This window comes from Nicotiana tabacum, chromosome 6 (genome assembly GCF_000715075.1).
Source record: "Nicotiana tabacum cultivar K326 chromosome 6, ASM71507v2, whole genome shotgun sequence".
Lineage (NCBI taxonomy): Eukaryota > Viridiplantae > Streptophyta > Magnoliopsida > Solanales > Solanaceae > Nicotiana > Nicotiana tabacum.
The window spans coordinates 47,592,035-47,610,996 of record NC_134085.1 but is presented as its reverse complement, the minus strand read 5'-3'; the positions used below and the strand labels follow the sequence as shown (position 1 = coordinate 47,610,996).

The 18,962-nt window shown below is 42.4% G+C and overlaps 1 protein-coding gene across 1 annotated transcript; it reads right to left on the bottom strand.

Annotated features, from left to right (window-relative positions):
* Positions 1-15,860: 15,860 nt before the first annotated feature.
* LOC142181802 (uncharacterized) lies at positions 15,861-16,370 on the bottom strand. Its single transcript, XM_075255348.1, has one exon. It carries the CDS (start codon positions 16,368-16,370, stop codon positions 15,861-15,863), a length of 510 nt encoding a protein of 169 aa, XP_075111449.1.
* Between the last annotated feature and the right edge of the window lie 2,592 nt (positions 16,371-18,962).

Here is an 18,962-nt window from a genome sequence, read left to right as displayed (position 1 = left end):
AAAAGAGGCCGATCGTATAATTCTGTCAAATAAACCACGCGAAACAGCTCAAGCCAGAATTGAAAGAGGACTGCGCGGTTCCACCGCGACCGCGGCAGAACCGCGGTAGAAGTGGGTTGCAGACAAAGTGAGAATCAGAGAGCATGTTTGGCCGCGGTTTGACCGCAACCGCGGCAGAACCGCGGCGGAGGTGGAGAACTTCAGGGACTAAAGTGCAAAACACGGGATTTTTAGCTCAAAACCCTATTTTAAACACTAGACTTCGCCCAAGAGAGGCATGTAATGTTTTAGAGAGTACTTTGGCAAGAAAAACAATTGTGAGAGATCACCCAAAACATCTTTCTTCTTTTTGTTGATTTTTCTTGCAAGTTTTATGATGAATATTATTTTAGTTTGTTTACCCATAGTTAGGAATAGCTAAATCCGTTGTCTAAGGTTTTGATGGAACCTATTGGGGGATGAACTTCTTATTTATGTGAATACAAATTGCTAGTCTCAATCTTTATTTGTTCAACTTTGTGCATGTTGTAGTTAATTGACAGGATCCTCAATTAGCTGTGCCTATTTAGTGTGCATAACTCGGGAGAGAGTGCATATTTAGGTTATTATTGAACAACACCACTCCCAAAGTATAAGAGGGATCTATAACTACGGGTTTAAAGGCGGGATTAGGAATAACAAAGCCTTGAGTGCAATCTAAAGTGAACCGTGTTAATTAGAGCTAGCTAGTGTATCTCAGGAGAGTGCATTGAGTATATTATTGTAATTACTCGGGAGAGATTTACGGTAAGATGAGCGTTCATGATTGATAAAGAGGTGTTGGTCAATTTGTATGAAGCATAAATAGAAGGGATTCCATCAATAGGGGAAGTCATTACCTTAGCGTTTTCTCATTATTGTTTACAACCTTAGCATCCTTAATTTACAGCTGTTTATTTACTTGCAATTTTAGTTATTGAAGACATCATCAACTGTGATTGAAACGTTTGGGAAAATTGGTTCTCAAGAGTTTAGTGGGTCTAAATATAGTGATTGATAGGTTAACTCTCTGTGGATTCGACTCTAGGCAGAATACTCAGGTTATATTTGCAATGTCCGCAGGGTCTTTTTTATAAGGCATAGTTGGGCATGATCAAATTTTGGTATTGTTGCCGGGGAGCTAACGGAATTATCAATTACCATTGATAGAAATACAAAAATTCTTAGTGTAGTCAGTTTTCTCTACACCAAATTTTTGATTGAAAGTTTTGAAGGTTGTTGACGTGGTTGCACAGGTGTATGCCTAGAAACTCTACGAGGACTGGAGAACTACTTGAAGGACTCTCAGACCCCGAGAAAATATTCCAGGTATTGAACCGTGCCAACAAAAGACTTCAACAACCTCATCAAACACACAAACTCGAAATTGACATAGGTGACGTAGACAACGTCAACGGAAATGTCAGAGATATGGCACCTCTTGTGCCTGAGGCTTCACTATATGACTGGGCGCAACGCATAGTTGACAATCTGGCCACTGCCATGTTGTGCCCGCGATACAAGCTGAATCATTCCAGATCACGAACAACATGCTGCACTTGATGCAAAACAAGGGACTATTTTTCGGGACACCAGCCGAAGATCCTCAGCAGCATTTGATGAACTTCCTGTCGATTTGCAAAACTCAAAGGCAACCCAATGTAACTCCGAAAGCAATCAGGGTATTATTATTTCCATTCTCGGTGACAGGAGCTGCTCAAGTCTGGCTAAACTCACTCCCCATAAACTCTATAGAAACTTGGGATGAGTTAGTCAAGAAATTTCACATCAAGTTCCACCCGCCTAACAAAACAGCTCAACAAATTGATGAGATCGTGAGCTTTAAACAGAAACCAATGGAGACACTGCATGAGACATGGAGCCGGTTTAAAGGAATGTTGGTTATATGTCCACACCATGGTATTCTAGATCAAATGTTGGGACAACGATTTTACATGGGACTGTCAGATAACATGAAGAACATTGTAGATGCCTCAGCTGGTGGGGCATTTTTGAGAAAAACTTGGAGAGAAGATCAGAGTCTGCTTGACAAAATGGCTCAGAATTTGGGGTGGACGACGAGTAATGCACCTATCACTCCAGTGGTGTACTCAGTGCCTTTTGACCCATCAAATTCCATGGCTGAAAATGTGGCGACCCTCTTGACACAGATGAGCATACTCACCAAAAAGGTGGAGGAATCAAGGCAAAAACAGCAAGTGCACATTGTAGATACTACCAATGGGGGCTTGTGCACATCTTGCATTAGTCAGCCAGTTGGTAATCCTTGGAATGCAGAACATGATCATCATCATCAACACCCTGAAGACATGAACTATGTGTCAAACTATGGAGGCCAGAGACAGGGCAATCAGAACTGGGGTCAGCAAACTCAGCAGCCATACAGACCACCTCAGCCACAGTACAACGCTGGAAGCATGGGAGGTATGAGACCTCCCAACAATATGGCACCTTATCCAAGGCCACAAGGGTACAACAATCAGCAGCAAGGGTATCCCCCACCTCAGCAACAACATGGTGGAAGGCAAGAATATGGGTTCACTAGACTTGAAGCAATGATGTAGCAGGTTATTGGGTCCAATACAAAAATAAATGAAAGAGTAGATGCACATGACGCAGCAATCAAAAATATTAAATTACAATTGGGCCAAATTTCAATGTCTCTGAACAATCGTCCTCAGGGGACATTACCTGCATACACCCAGATTAATCCAAAAGATCAAGGCCCAAAGCAGCTGATGGCAGTGAGTCTCCGTAATGGCAGGGATCTAGATGTAGAACAAGAGAGAGCTCGAGAAAATATACAGGCTGAGACATTCATTCCAGTGCCATTGATCTGGATGAGTCTACGATACTGACAGAGGTGACAGTCCAGCCTGCTCAGGAAGAAAAGAACATTCAGCAGGAGACCGAGAAAGTAGCTGAGTTAGTAGTTGAAATAGTAGCTGATAAAGAGAAGTCCCAGGTGATTGGGAAGAAGATACCTCCTGCACCCTTTCCACAGAGGCTAGCCAAGCATCAAAAGGAGGAGCAGTATAAAAAGTTCTTTGAAATGCTCAAACAAATCCAGGTAAATATTCCACTAATTGAAGCTTTAAAGTAGATGCCTGGGTATGCAAAAATGATGAAGGACTTAATGTCCCGGAAATTTGATTTTCAAGACTTGGCTACGGTTACACTTACTCAAACCTGTAGTGCAGTGGTGACGAGACCTATTGCTGAAAATGTGTCTGATCCAGGTAGCTTTACAATTCCATGCACTATTGGGAATTTCACCTTTGCTAAGGTGCTCTATGATTTAGGGGCCAACATTAATCTTATGCCCCTAGCTATCTATAAGAGGTTGGGTATTGGGAGAGCTAGACCCACCTCCATGTTGTTGCAGTTGGCCGACAGGACTGTGAAGCGTCCATTCGGTATCCTTGATGATGTGCTTATTCAGGTGGGGAAATTTGTGTTCCCTGCAGATTTTGTGATCTTGGATTGCAAAGTGGATGAAGAGATTCCTATAATCTTAGGAAGACCATTCTTGGCCACGGGGAGAGCTCTGATTGACTGTGAGACTAGGGAGCTCAAAATAAGACTCAATGATGAGGAAATAACATTCAATGTGCAGAAATCTATGAGGCGACCAAGCGAGTTCGCCAATTGCTATCTTATTGATGTCGTGGATGTAATTGTAGAGTCCGATGATGAGGTGTTGACAATTGAGGACCCCCTGGCTGCATGTTTGATGAACTTAGATGAAGTGAATGGTGAGGATTTGGCGGAATGGGTGTTGGCATTGGAAGGTAGAGGGTTCTGGGAGAGAAATCTAGAGTTTGAGCCCTTGCACTTAGAAATGAGAGAAACTCCTCCAGGTAAGCCATCCATTGAAGAACCACCAAAGCTGGAGTTAAAGACATTGTCAGCCCACCTCAGGTATGAATTTATGGGACCTGACTCCACATTACCTGTTATTATCTCATCTAGTTTGTTAGATGTGCAGGTTCAAAAACTTTTACAGGTACTAAAGGAGTGCAAAACTGCCATAGGGTGGACCATGGCAGACATCAGGGGGATCAGCCCCGCCTATTGCATGCACAAGATTCTGCTGGAAGAGTGGCACAAACCTTCTAGGGAACATCAGTGGAGGTTGAACCCCAACATGAAGGAAGTGGTGAAGAAGGAGGTGATAAAGTGGTTGGATGCGGGAATTATTTTCCCAATCTCTGACAGCAGCTGGGTGAGCCCAGTGCAATGTGTTCCTAAAAAGGGTGGCATGACGGTTGTGACAAATGACAATAATGAATTGATCTCAACAAGAACCGTCACAGGCTGGAGAATTTGTATGGACTATCGAAAGTTGAATCTAGCCACCCGGAAAGACCATTTCCCACTTCCCTTCATTGATCAGATGTTGGACAGATTGGCAGGAAGGTCACACTTCTATTTTCTGGATGGGTACTCAGGGTACAATCAGATCTCCATTGCACTAGAGGACAGAGAGAAGACCTCCTTCACATGCCCGTATGGCATTTATGCCTTTAGACGGATGCCTTTTGGCCTATGCAACGCACCTGCCACAATCCAACGGTGCATGATGGCCATATTCACTGACATGGTTGAGGACATAATGAAAGTGTTCATGGATGACTTCTCAGTGGTGGGGAATTCATTTGATGAGTGCCTGATAAATCTGACATGTGTGCTGAAACGGTGCATCGAGACTAACTTGGTTATGAACTGGGAGAAGTGCCATTTCATGGTACAAGAAGGCATAGTCTTGGGGCACCGGGTGTCAAGCAAGGGAATATAGGTGGATCGCGCGAAAGTTGATGTAATAGCAAAACTGCCTCCACCAACTTCAGTCAAAGCCATCAGAAGCTTCCTTGGACATGCCAGTTTTTACCGGAGGTTCATAAAAGACTTCTCCAAAATCGCCAACCCTCTCTGTAAGTTGTTAGAAAAAGATCACCCGTTTTTGTTTTCTGATGATTACAGGGTAGCATTTGAGGAGTTGAAAAAGAGACTGGTCACAAAACCCATCAAAGTTTCCCCCAACTAGGAGCAACCGTTCGAACTAATGTATGATGCCAGTGACTATGTAGTGGGAGCAGTGTTGGGCCAGCGGAAAGACAAACTGATGCACCTAATCTAGTATGCTAGTAGAACGCTGAGTGGAGCCCAGTTGAACTACACTATGACTGAAAAGGAGATGTTGGCTGTAGTGTTGGCGTTTGACAAGTTCCGATCCTACCTGATAGGGTCCAAGGTAATTATATATACTGACCATGCAGCTCTCAGGTACATAATAGAAAAGAAAGAATCTAAGCCACGCCTTATTCGTTGGGTGTTGCTATTGCAAGAGTTCGATCTTGAGATTCGTGACCGTAAGGGCACTGAGAATCAAGTCGCTGATCATCTATCACGACTTGAGGGAGCTGAAAATGTAGTTGAGGTTGAGGAAATACTGGAAACTTTTCCAGACGAGCAGCTACTTGCCACCACTCATCAGGAAGTGCCATGGTATGCAGACTTTGCTAATTACCTTGCCAGTGGTATAGTTCCTCACGACCTTTCATCGGTCCAAAGGAAAAGATTTTTTCGTGAAAGCCACCAGTATTACTAGGATGAACCTTATCTGTTTAGAATATGCCTTGTTAATATGATCCGGAGATGCATCCCCGAGAAGAGCAATTTTCTGTTTTGCAGGCTTATCACACATCAACATATGGTGGACACTTTGGAGGGGTTAGGACAGCGGCAAAGGTGCTAGAGGCTGGATTCTTCTGGCCGACAGTGTTTAAAGATGCGCACCTATGGGTGAAGAGCTGCAATGAATGTCAGCGGATCGGGAACATTTCCCGACGCCACGAGATGCCCATGAACCCAATTCAAGAGGTGGAAGTGTTTGACGTCTGGGGGATTGACTTCATGGGTCCCTTCGTTAGCTCCTATGACAATAAGTACATTATTGTTACTGTAGACTATGTGTCCAAATGGGTGGAAGCTGCAGCGTTACCCACCAATGATGCAAATGTGGTGGTGAGATTTCTAAAGAAGAACATATTCACCCACTTTGGGACACCACGAGAAATTATCAGTGATGGAGGCACTCATTTCTGCAACAGGGCCTTTGAAAAGTTGCTTGCTAAGTACGATGTGCGCCACAAGGTGGCTACTCCTTACCACCTGCAAACTAGTGGACAGGTTGAAGTGTCCAACAGAGAAATCAAGAGTGTGTTAACCAAAACTGTGAACGCCACAAGAACTGATTGGGCGAGGAAGCTAGATGATGCACTCTGGGCTTACAGAACTGCCTTCAAAACTCCAATTGGTATGTCACCATACAAGTTGGTGTTTGGGAAGGCCTGCCACCTGCCGGTGGAACTTGAACATAAAGCGTGGTGGGCATTGAAATAGCTGAACTTAGACATGGAAGCTGCGGGCACGTCAAGAGTCACTGAATTGCATGAGCTCGAGGAGTTCAGATATCTTGCTTTTGAGAGCACAAAATTGTACAAGGAGAGAATGAAGAGGCTGCACAACCAGAACATTGTTGAGAGAAATTTCAAACCCGGGGACATGGTATTGCTATACAACTCAAGACTACGTCTGTTCCCAGGTAAACTTATGTCACGATGGTCTAGACCATTTCGAGTAGTTGAAGTTTTCCCTTCAGGAGCTGTTGAGATTGCCATAGAGAATGACTCTCGTACATTAAGAGTCAATGATCAAAGATTGAAGCCATATATGGGCATGAGCAAGAAAAAGGAAGTGTCTGCGCTGCACCTGACTGAACCACAGAGGTCGAGCGAGCCTTAAATGCGCTCATCCTACGTCGTGCCGCGACGTTAAATCAGGCGCTGCGTGGGAGGCAACCCACGAAATTGTTGTAAGTGTAACAAATTATATGAAAAAAATAAATAAAAAAAAATCAGACAACTGCCCAGACCGCGGTTAGAGACCCCCTCTGAACTTCGTTCACCGCCTATCCACCGCGACCGCGGCAGAACCGCGGTGGGAACCCCTCTCTAAACTTCATCTACCGCAGTTCAATCGCGACTGCGGCAGAACCGCGGCAGACCCCGTCGGGCCCAGGTATGCAAATTTTTTTTTTATTAATTCACCCCCCCCCCCCTTTTCTAATTCACCTAACCCTTCACCCACCCAAAACAATTATTCCCCCTCCCTATTCAGAAACAAAATGACCCCCTCCCCAAAATAAAACCCAAATCCTCTCTTCTCTTTCTCTCTTAAATCCCTCCCCCACTCCCAAAAACAACCATTGTTATCTTCTCCACACCTCCTCTCACCACCACCCACCCCTTCCAACCTTCATCAAGTAAGTGTTCTCTTCTTTTTGATTCTATTTCCTCTTCTAATTAATGTAATTTAGTCTAAACTAGTTTAGTTAAACCCTAGGTAGGAATAATGTAGTTTTTCTTTCAATTTTTGCTTCTTCTCTGTTTTTATTGTTGTATTTGCTTCTTGTGAATTTGTTTGGTGCTAAAATGGTTGGGTCTTTCTTATACTTCGATTGTGGGGGTTGTTTAGATGATTTGGAGGCCTAGAAATAATTTTTGCAGTGTAGTTTGGTGGAGAACCCTTTTTGGCCGAAAATTTGGGGCTTGTGGTGCTATTTTGAGGCATTTTGTGCCTATCCTAGGTTGTGGTGGTGTTGTATTTGGTGAATGGTGGTGTTATATTTAACGTGAATCACTTGAGGGAGTAAGTGTGGGGTGTTGTATGCCAGAATTTGTAAGAAAGTTGTGGGGCCATTGTGGAGGTTGTAACCTGGAACACCTCACTAGTTGGGGGTTTGGCATAGTGTATGAATGGATTAAATGGGGGATATTATTTGGTGCCATCAGGTAGTGAAGTCTGAGTAACCATCCGGCTGGAACATGTAGGATATATTTGATGGTTCTCTTGTATTCTTTGCAGGTCATATGGCTCATAAGAAGCAAAAGAGATCGGCAAGCACGTCCCAACAGCCTACATATGATGCCTCAAGGTTCGAATCAGAATTGGCAGAGGACGACTTTCATGCCAAGGCCTCAAAGAGCTTCATCCCTGAGATTCCGATTGACAGGGCAGCCCTTCGTGCAGAAAAGGAGGAGATGTATGAGGAAATCCGGCGGAGGGAAATGGAGTTCTTATTTGATGAACCTAAAACGGTGAACAGAATGCTTGTAAGAGAGTTCTACGCGAACTGCCCATCACATACGTTGCGGGAGGTGACTGTGCAGGGAAAATAGATAAATGCCTCAGCTGAAACTATTCAACAGGTGTTGCGGATGCCCCGGTTTACTGGTGACGTTGACTATTACCAGGACGCACCAGGAGTCACTTGGGATATTATGACTGATGCACTCTACGCAGGGGGGCAACCAATCTGGATACGTGACCATATCACCCTGAACTCCAATTCATTCACTTATTTGGCTAAGTGTTGGCTCATTGTCATTTGCAGCCGGTTCTTGCCCTCAGGCAACATGACTGACGTGAACTTCCAAAGATCCCTCTTGACATGGTGCTTCGCCACAAAGAAAGATTTTGATGCGGTAAGACTTATTGGTGATGAAATGATCATACGGTCCCCGCTGAGGTCAAAGGGATTCTACTTCCTCTCCCCGGTGACTACATTGTGCCTGCTGAAGAATGTCCGCACCAATCCTACTGATGGAGACTTGCCCCCTAAAGCAGCTTTCAAAGCTTCGAGCATCAGAGTGGGCAGGGGTGCACGCACCACCATTCAGATCGATGATGAGGATGATGACCCGGTTCTCATGGCACCGTCTAGGAGATCCTATGACAGTGCCGGACCCTCTCGGTGCCCCCATGCTGGGGCAGGTTTATCCAGATCACAGTCCACCCAGCCTATGTTGCGTACTATGGAGGAAGAGGTCGCGGATCTTCGCACCTCGGTGGAGGGCCTACACACGCATATGGATGCCATGTCTCAGCGACATGCCAGGTCTGAGAGCCGGTTTATGTCCTGGTTTCGTGCTTTGGGGAGAGCTTGCCATGTTGACCGCAGCACCGTCTCCGACTCTGATTGAGGCTCAGGGAAGTCTTCTTACCCTTCTACTCGTTATTTTTATATGACATGGGGACATGCCATAATTTTTAAGTGTGAGGTGGGAGACTTGCTCGGGTAATGTATTGTAGTGTATATAGATATGGTGTATGTTGTAGTATTTGATTGGTGTTGTTGTGTATAATTGACTGTACTCACATTAGAAGTAACTGACTTGGCCCAACAACGAACACTTGTCGACGGGTCTCTTGAGGGTCAAAGTCGGATTTAAAAAAAATGTAGAGGACTCTTCCTGAGGACGGACCACTTGGATAGTACTCTTGAGGGAAGTAATCCATGTAGTTTCTTTATTTTTTTTTTCTTTTTTCTTTTTTAGGTAGTGTAGTAATTTTCCCTTGGTTTTTCTTTTGACCACGGTTCTTTTCCAAGGGATTTTCTTGAACCGGGTTAGGTAGGTTTTTCGTTGTAGTTTTAGGACCAAAATGGGTGAAGGCTGGAATGCAACCCTTGATGTACACACCTGAGAATAACAAAAACGAACATGAGGGTGCGACGTCTAGGCTTGTTTGTAGACTCGTAAATCTATGCCTTAATTTTGCACATCCTGTCTTGCTTGAACGCTCGTATGAGTGTGTTGATAAACTAATTCGGAATGAGTTACATGCCAAGTGTGTGTGAGCTATTACTTGTATTCTGTGCTTGCATGTGATACCTAGAACTTGCCCTCTGTGTTTGCAAAGCGAAATAGAAGCTGTTTGGTTTTAGAGATGATTGAGGAATTTCTTTGTGTAGCCTGTATATTTGTGAATCCACCTGTATATATTGCCATAGTTAACTCCTTTGAGCCTGAAGCCTGTTCTTTGATAACCCTATAATGACCTATATCCCTGTGTTTGAATAGTTTGACTGTTTGAACCTGTACCTCCTAGAAGCACTTGAATTACTAAAGAACATACAAAAGTCAAAGTGTGGGGTGGTAAGGAAGTAGGAAAAAGGGCAATCAGGAAAGAAATACTTAAATGGTGCAATGGATTTGTAAAGGAAAAAAAAGAAGAAGAAGAAAACAAAACAAAAAGAAAGAAGAAAAAACAGTTGCACCTAAAGAAAAGTGGGGGTCACCTATGAACTAAAATGTGGAAGAATGAGTGGGATGAGCATGGAAATTGAAATAAAAGGAAGTGTGTATTGAAAGTGCTTTGGGAGGTTAGTCACTATATCCAAATATATCCTACCCGTCCCTTAGCCTACATTACAACCAAATAAAGACCTCTTGATCTTTGACTGAATAGCTCGATTAGTAGAGTACTACACTAGGGGCAAGCTTATGGTGTGTCTGTGTGGCATGTGAATGTTCTTTGCTGAGAGTGAGTGAATTCTTCCTATCTTTGGTTCCTTGTTGCTTGAATTTTATGTGTGTGGAACTTCTCTCAGAATTATGATGTGAGGGCATGTGACTCAGGAAGAAAAAGTGAGTTTTCACCTCTGTTAGAGTAACTAGAGTGAGCATGAGTGAGTCATGGTGTTAGAGTCTTCATCTGAGGTGTGACTGTTGTACTGCTTAGGTTGTTCCTTAATAATGGCAGGTGTGGCAAAAAAAAATAATTGGGTAATGTATCGAACGATTAGGCCTAGAAGTGTGGTTTAACTTGCTCGAGGACGACCAAAGGTTTAAGTGTGGAGTGTTGATAATAAGTGAATTTAACTATAATTAGGCCCTAAATAACCACCTTCTTGTATAGTTTAGATGATAAAAGTGATAACAAAATGCTCGTATTAGTGCTTTTCATGCTTTGTAGGTTATATATGACCAGAGAAGGCTATGGAGTACTTTTGGGATCAAATATGGAGAAAAAGAGGCCGATCGTAAAATTCCGTCAAGTAAACCACACGAAACAGCTCAAGTCAGAATTGAAAAAGGACTGCCGCGGTTCCACCGCGACCGCGGCAGAAACGCCGTAGAAGTGGGCTGCAGACAAAGTGAGAATCAGAGAGCATGTTTGGCCGCGGTTTGATTGTGATCGCGGCAGAACCGCGGCAGAGGCGGAGAACTTCAGGGACTAAAGTGCAAAACACGGGATTTTTAGCCCAAAACCCTATTTTAAACACTAGACTTCGCCCAAGATAGGCATGTAATATTTTAGAGAGTACTTTGGCAAGGAAAACAATTGCGAGAGATCACCCAAAACATCTTTCTTCTTTTTGTTGATTTTTCTTACAAGTTTTATGATGAATATTGTTTTAGTTTATTTACCCATAGTTATGAGTAGCTAAATCCTTTATCTAAGGTTTTGATGGAACCTATTGGGGGATGAACTTCTTGTTTATGTGAATACAATTGCTAGTCTCAATCTTTATTTGTTTAACTTTGTGCATGTTGTAGTTAATTGACAGGATCCTCATTTAGCTGTGCCTATTTAGTGTGCATAACTCGGGAGAGAGAGCATATTTAGGTTATTGTTGAACAACACCACTCCCAAAGTATAAGAGGGATCTATAACTGCGGGTTTAAAGGTGGGATTAGGGATAACGAAGCCTTTAGTGCAATCTAAAGTGAATCGTGTTAATTAGAGCTAGCTAGTCTATCTCGGGAGAGTGCATTGAGTATATTACTGTAATTACTCGGGAGATATTTACGGTAAGATGAGCATTCATGATTGATAGAGAGGAGTTGGTCAATTTGTATGAAGCATAAACAGAAGGGATTCCATCAATAGGGGAAGTCATTACCTTAACGTTTTCTCATTATTGTTTATAACCTTAGCATCCTTAGTTTACAAATGTTTATTTACTTGCAATTTTAGTTATTGAAGACACCATCAACTGTGATTCAAACGTTTGGGGAAATTGGTTCACAAGAGTTTAGTGGGTCTAAATATAGTGATTAATTGGTTAACTCTCTGTGCATTCGACTCTGGGCAGAATACTCAGGTTATATTTGCAACGTCCGTAGGGTCTTTTTTATAAGGCATAGTTGGGCGTGATCAGTAGTCCTTACTCAGACAAAGTGACTCATCCACCCTCCATTCCCAACTTCTTCGATACAAGCAAAGAGGGCCCTCGGAGCTCGGCAGTGGAGCTTAATCAGACCCCCCAAAGAGACGGGGGTTGTACATCCTGATCAAATGATCGAGGGTGAATGGCTTCTCCTCAATCATGTTCACATAGTACCCGATCATGTAGAAGGTGCGCCAGAATGAAGGTTGAATTTGGCTAAGGGTCACTTGATACAGTTGGCAGAAGTCGAGAATCACGGGGTTTATCAGAGGTAAGGATAGACCCACCAGCCCCAGGGTAAATGGATAAGTATACACACTGAGGAAATCAGCTTTGTACGTCATTATATCATCCTCTTGAGTATGGATATCCACAAGCACCACGTCCCCCTAGAGGCAATCAGTCCTCACCTTTTTGACGTCTAATACCGAGCTAATATACTGAGACACAGGTTCACGGCGCCCAGGCTTCGAAAAAGGTCTCTAGACCTTGAAATCGGAAGCCATTGCAAAATATTTGGAACGCATTCCTCAGCACGAGAAGGAATTGCCGCTTTGCCTTTAGATGGAAGCGAAGAGAAAGAGGTCACGCTCTCCCGAGAAGTAGAGGCAGAAGTTTTCGCCATTCCTAGAAGATTCCAGAAGAGAGAGGGAAGTTGCGTTTCGAAGAAGGAACAAAAGTAAAGGTAGAAGGAACCTTATTGGGGCTTGGTGGCACATTGAGTTGTAAAGAACGAGAAGAGAAATATTTATAGAGACCCCACATGCATGCTGAAGGAGGTCAGGGGACAGCTAACCACCGTAATCAATGCGAAGGTTTTCAGGGGCTGTGTGTACGTCGTCTTTTGGCGCCTTATGACTGCCGTCACTACGGAAGTACCAGAGGGGCAGGAATTCAAGGTCGTTTCTTATCACTTTCACTCTAAGAAACGCGGGGACTATCTCTATACGGTAAAATCGGAGGATCCAATTTTCCGTCATTATGATGTCTCGTATGCACATTTCACAAGGTTCGAGACTAGGGTCGAGTTTCATCTTCAAGGGCTGTCGATGCTCGACCTCGAGCGATGCGGACCAACGGCTATGATAGAAAAGTGGGGAGTTCCCAAGGCGCACAACTAGGGATGAAAAAGTCTAGTGAGCTAAGTTCAGACTCAAATCATGGCGTCAACTAGCTGTCCCATCCCCATATCTTTGAAATAAATGCACTTGTACTATGTTGGGATTCCCCCTCATATATAAGGGGGACCCTTGTCATTTTGTAAATATCTGTTGCTCCATACTAAATACACAAGAACATTCTCTTTGCTCTCTAACACACTCTTTTGATTTCATTATTCCATTTATTGCTTACATTCATTGTTCATCATTTATTGCTTATTATTGGTCATAAAGATCCATCGTTGAATTTATCCTAACTGTTAATCGCCCATCGATTACCCCTGATAGCTCCTAGCCAAGCATCAGAATTGACCCCGAGGCCCCCAAATCGACAAGCTCGAGGCCCCGATTGTTAACTTTTTGGCCTAGTTATCACCTTGCTCTCAAGCTCTTATCTCGTTTCTAAGTATTTCACATAGCATCAACTACCTTACAACTAGCATAAAAATAGATCACGTATTTTTAGTACCACTGAATCAAATTTAATTGTTATTACCATTTTCATGGCAAACAAATATTATCATAGTTCGTAGCTAGATTGCTATCCAAGATGATCAACAATTGAGGTTTATGTAATTAGTACTAACATTAATTAAGAATCTATAGCTAATTGACTAATGACAATCTAAGCAAGGAATAAGCAAGGAAAGATATCAATGGAAGAAGATAGGGTTTTGATGGAATAGGTGCAAGATAATTGTTTGGGATATAACTTTAAATAATTCACTTCTAATATTCAAGTGAGCCTCTCGAATTCACTTAATTATTAGTTCAAATGTTTAGTAGAATTTCCTCTTTCGAATAAGCCTCAACCTCATAAGATGAACTAATTTAAGCTGGGTGAAGATATGCAAGAATTCGTAGTAGATTGATCTTTAGGAGAAACCTCTCTCGATTATTTTCCTAACTAGGTTTAATCAATGATTTAACTAGCCTCTTTCGATTACTAAGAAGAATTAATAAATTTAACCAATATTATAATGCAAAGATAACACAAGTTATGCCTCTCTCGATTACATGAACAAGTGAATATAGATGCAACAATTAAATCATCCAAAAATGTTTCAATACATAAAACTAGAGTTATAATCCACAAACAATTACCAATACACCAAATCCATCAAACCCTAAAGTAAATTACTCCATAGATATGGAGTAATTCATCACAAATATAATTAAAAGATAAGAAAACATAAATTCAATCTAAATCGGGTCTTGGGTGAGGAAGGAATGATGAAATCCTTGTGCTTTTGCTCCTCCAACTCCTCCTTAGCTTCCTCAGGTCTAAAGTATGTCAAAAGTCCAGAAAATAACGTTTTTCCATGTATTTATACTAAGTAGGATCGGGCTTAGATGAAATCTCCCTTTTTCTAGCCGAAATAGGAAAACTTGCAAACATATTGCTTTTCATGCGTCGCATTATGTGTAGCAGGGTGCGTAGCATTTGTGCTTTTTCCTGTTAGACTTCAAAAACCCAGTCTCTGAACCTTGTCAATTTCTTACACAAAATTGCACTGTTGCGTCGCATAGTGCATCGCCCTGTGCGTCGCACTAGTGTAATTCTTCACCAGTTGCTTCGTCCTTGAATTTTGACGTCCAGAAGTGATCCTCAACCCCAAACACGATCCTGGCTTGATCTTTTGTGTTTTTACTCAGACTTCAAAGATCCAAATAGCTCGAATTAGTTCCACAACATCTACATAAGTTGGAATCCCTCCTACAAGGCATATAATACACAATAAGTGCAAAACACTAATAATCAAAGCTCAAACACAATTAAAGTGCAATAAGCGACCGAAACACGAGATTATAGCCTACTATCAGTGACAAATCCTCGTAGTACTTTCGAAGTATGGAAAGATGGAACACCAAATGAACTCCCGACAAGCTGGGTGGCAAGGTAAGTCTATAAGCCACCTCACTAACTCTCTCCAAGAAGTCCCAACTTGCCCCTCTTCTCGAACCTCATCACGCTTTTCATATGCAAAATTCTGAGTAGAACCTTCTTACTCACATGAATGCTACATCACGAGCCTTCCTATTAGCATAACTTTTCTTCTTGAACAATACAATGCGAAGCCTCTCCTAAATTAACTTTACTTTCTCCAAAGCATCTCGAGCCAAATCTGTGCTCAATAATCTAGCCTCATCAGGATCAAACCAACCAATCAGAGAATGACATTGCCTACCATATAAGGCCTTGTATGGAGCCATATTGATATTAGAGCGGTAGATGTTGCTTTATTCAAACTCTGCTAGTGGCAAAACTGATCCCACTCGACTCTAAAATTAATAATGTAGGCCCTCAACATATCCTCAAAGATCTGAATGGTCCGCTCGGACTACTCGTCTGTTTGAGGATGAAATGTTTTACTCAACTCCACCTGCGTGCCCAACTCATGCTGCATAGCCCTCCAAAAATTCAAGGTAAACTGAGTGTCGCGATCAAATATGATAGAAATAGGCACATCATGCAAGCGAACAATCTCCCGGATATAGATCCTAGTCAACTACTCTGAAGTGTAGGAAGTCAGTGGGATGAAATGCGCCGAATTGGTCAATGGATCCATAATGACCCAAATGACATCAAACATCCTCAAGGTCTGTGGCAGACCTACTACGAAGTTTAGAGCGATATGCTCCTACTTCCACTCCGGTATATCCATATTCTGAAGCAAACTAACTAGTTTGTGATGCTCATACTTGGCCTGCTGACAATTAAAAATCCATGCAACATGCCCAATGGTGCCCTTATTCATTATTCTCCACCAGTAATGTTGTTTCAAATCACAATATATTTTCATAACATCTGTGTGAATGGAATACAGTGACTTATGAGCCTCGTCAAGAATCAACTCTCTCAAGCCATCCATGTTAGGAGCACATATCCTATCCCGAAGCCTCAATACCCTATCATCACCAATAGTCACCTCCTTAGTATCACCGTGCGGTGCCATGTCCTTAAGGACAAGCAAGTGGGGATCATCATACTGATGCGCCTTAATGGGCTCAAACAAGGACGACTGGGACACCATACAAGCAAGGACTCTACTCGGCTCCAAAATATCCAACCTCACCAACCTATTAGCTAACGCCTCAACATCCATATCTAAAGTCCTCTCCCCAACTGGAATGAATGCCAAACTCCCCATACTCTTTGCCTTCCTATTCAAGGCATCTGCTACTACATTAGCCTTCCCCGGATGATTGAGAATAGTGATATAATAATCCTTCAACAGCTTCTACCATCTCTGTTGCCTTAAATTCAGATCTTTTTATTTAAAATTTTTTTTCCCATCTTCCCGAACCTCGTCACGCCCTTCATAGACGAAACTCTAAGTAGAACCTTCTCACCTACCATGAATGCTACATCACAAGTCTTTCTATCATCATAACTCTTCTGCCTGGACATTGCATTGCGAAGCCTCTCTGGAATTAACTTAACTTTCTCCAAAACATCTCAAACCATACATGTGCCCAATAATCTAGTCTCCTTAAGCTCAAACCAACAAGCCCGGAGAACAACATTACCTCCCATATAAGGCCTTGTATGGAGCTATCTCAATACTAGACTATTAGCGATTGTGATATGCAAACTCCGCCAATGGTAGAAATTGATCTCACTGGACTCCAAAATAAATAATACAAGCCCTTAACATATCCTCCAAGATTTGAATGGTCCACTCGGGCTGCCCGTCCGTCTGAGGATGAAATGTTGTACTCAAGTCCACTTGCGTTCCCAACTCATGCTGCACAACCCTCCAGAAATGTGAGGTAAATTGAGTCCCACAATCCGAGTTGGTAGAATCAAGTACACCATGCAAGCAAACGATCTCCCAGATGTAGATCCTTGCACACTGCTCTGAAGTGTAGGAAGTCATAACCAAAATGAAATGCGTCGATTTGGTCAATGGATCTACAATGACCCAAATGGTAAACATCCTCCAGTTGTGTGGCAGCCTTACCACAAAGTCTATAGTGATACGCTCCCACTTTCACTCCGGTATCAATCTTCTAAAGCAAACCGACTGGTCTTTGATGCTCATACTTCGCCTGGCGACAATTCAAACACCATGCAACAGGCCCAATGATGTCCTTCTTCATCCTTCTCCACCAGTAATGTTTTTTTCAAATCATGATACATCTTCGTAGCACCTAGGTGAATGGAATATCGTGAATTATGAGCCTTCTGAAGAATAAACTCGCTCAATCCCTCCATATTAGGAACACAGATCTGACCCCAAACCCTCAATACCCCATCAGCACCAATAGTCACCTCCTTAGTATTACCGTGCTGCACAGCCTCCTTAAGGATAAACAAGTGAGGATCATCATACTAACGCGCCTTAATACTCCTAAACAAGGACGACCGAGACACCACAAAAGCAAGGAATCTACTCGTCTTTGAAATTTCCAACCTCACCATCCTATTGGCCATCACCTAAATATTCATAGCTAAAGTCCTCTTCCCAACTAGAATGAATTCTTAACTCTATATACTCTTCGTCTTCCTACTCAAGGCGTTTGCAACCACATTAGCCTTCTCCGGATGATAGAGAATAGTGATATCGTAATCCTTCAATAGCTCCAACCACTTCCACTACCTTAAATTTAGATATTTTTGTTAAAGCAAATGCTAAATACTCCGATGATCCATATACACCTCACAAGACATGCTAATAAGTAATGCCTCCAAATCTTGAGCTTGTGTACAATAGCGGCCAACTTAAAATCATGGACCGAATAGTTCTTCTCATGGTTCTTTAACTGGAATGACACATAGGAAATTACCCTACCGTCTTGCATCAACACACACCGAAGACCAATTCGTGAAGCATTACAATAAATTGTATATGATCCTGATCCCGGAGGCAAAACCAAAATAGGAGTCATAGTCAAGGTAGTCTTGAGCTTCTAAAAGCTCTCCTCACACTCGTCAGACCAACTTAATGAAGCACCCTTCCGGGTAATTTAGTTAATGGGGCTGCTATAAATGAATGCTCCTTTACAAAATGACGGTACTGTCCAACCAAACCTAGAAAACTTCTAATCTCGATAGCGGTAGAAGGTTTGGACAAACTCTAAATTTCCTTAATATTCTTAGGGTCCAACTTGATCCCATCACTAGACATCATGTCGCCTAACAATGCCACCGAATCTAACCAGAATTAATACTTAAAAAACTCGGCATGTAACTTCATCTCCCAAAAATCTTTAACACAACCCTTAAGTGCTCCTCCCTACTATGAGAATACATGAATATATAATACATAAACACAATAATGAAGGAATCCAAATAAGGCTGAAACACACTATTCATCAAATGCATGAAAGCTGCTTGGGCATTTGTCAAACGAAAAGACATTATCAAGAACTCATAATGCCCATAACGGGTTCTAAATGTAGTATTAGGGATGTTCGAATCCCTAATCTTCAACTAGTGATACCTCGATCGCAACTCAATGAGAGAACACCCTAGAACCCTAAATATGATCAAATAAGTCATCAATACGCCACATTTGATACTTATTATTGGTGGTAACCTTGTTCAACTGCATGTAGTCAATGCACATCCTTACAGAAACATCATTCTTTTTCACAAATAGTATCGGTGCCCCCAAGGTGAAATACTCGGCCTGATGAAACCCTTATCAAGCAATTCTTGTAACCGTTCCTTTAATTCCTTTAACTTTTCTAGTGCCATGCAATATGATGGAATAGAGATGGGTTGAGTGCCCGACACC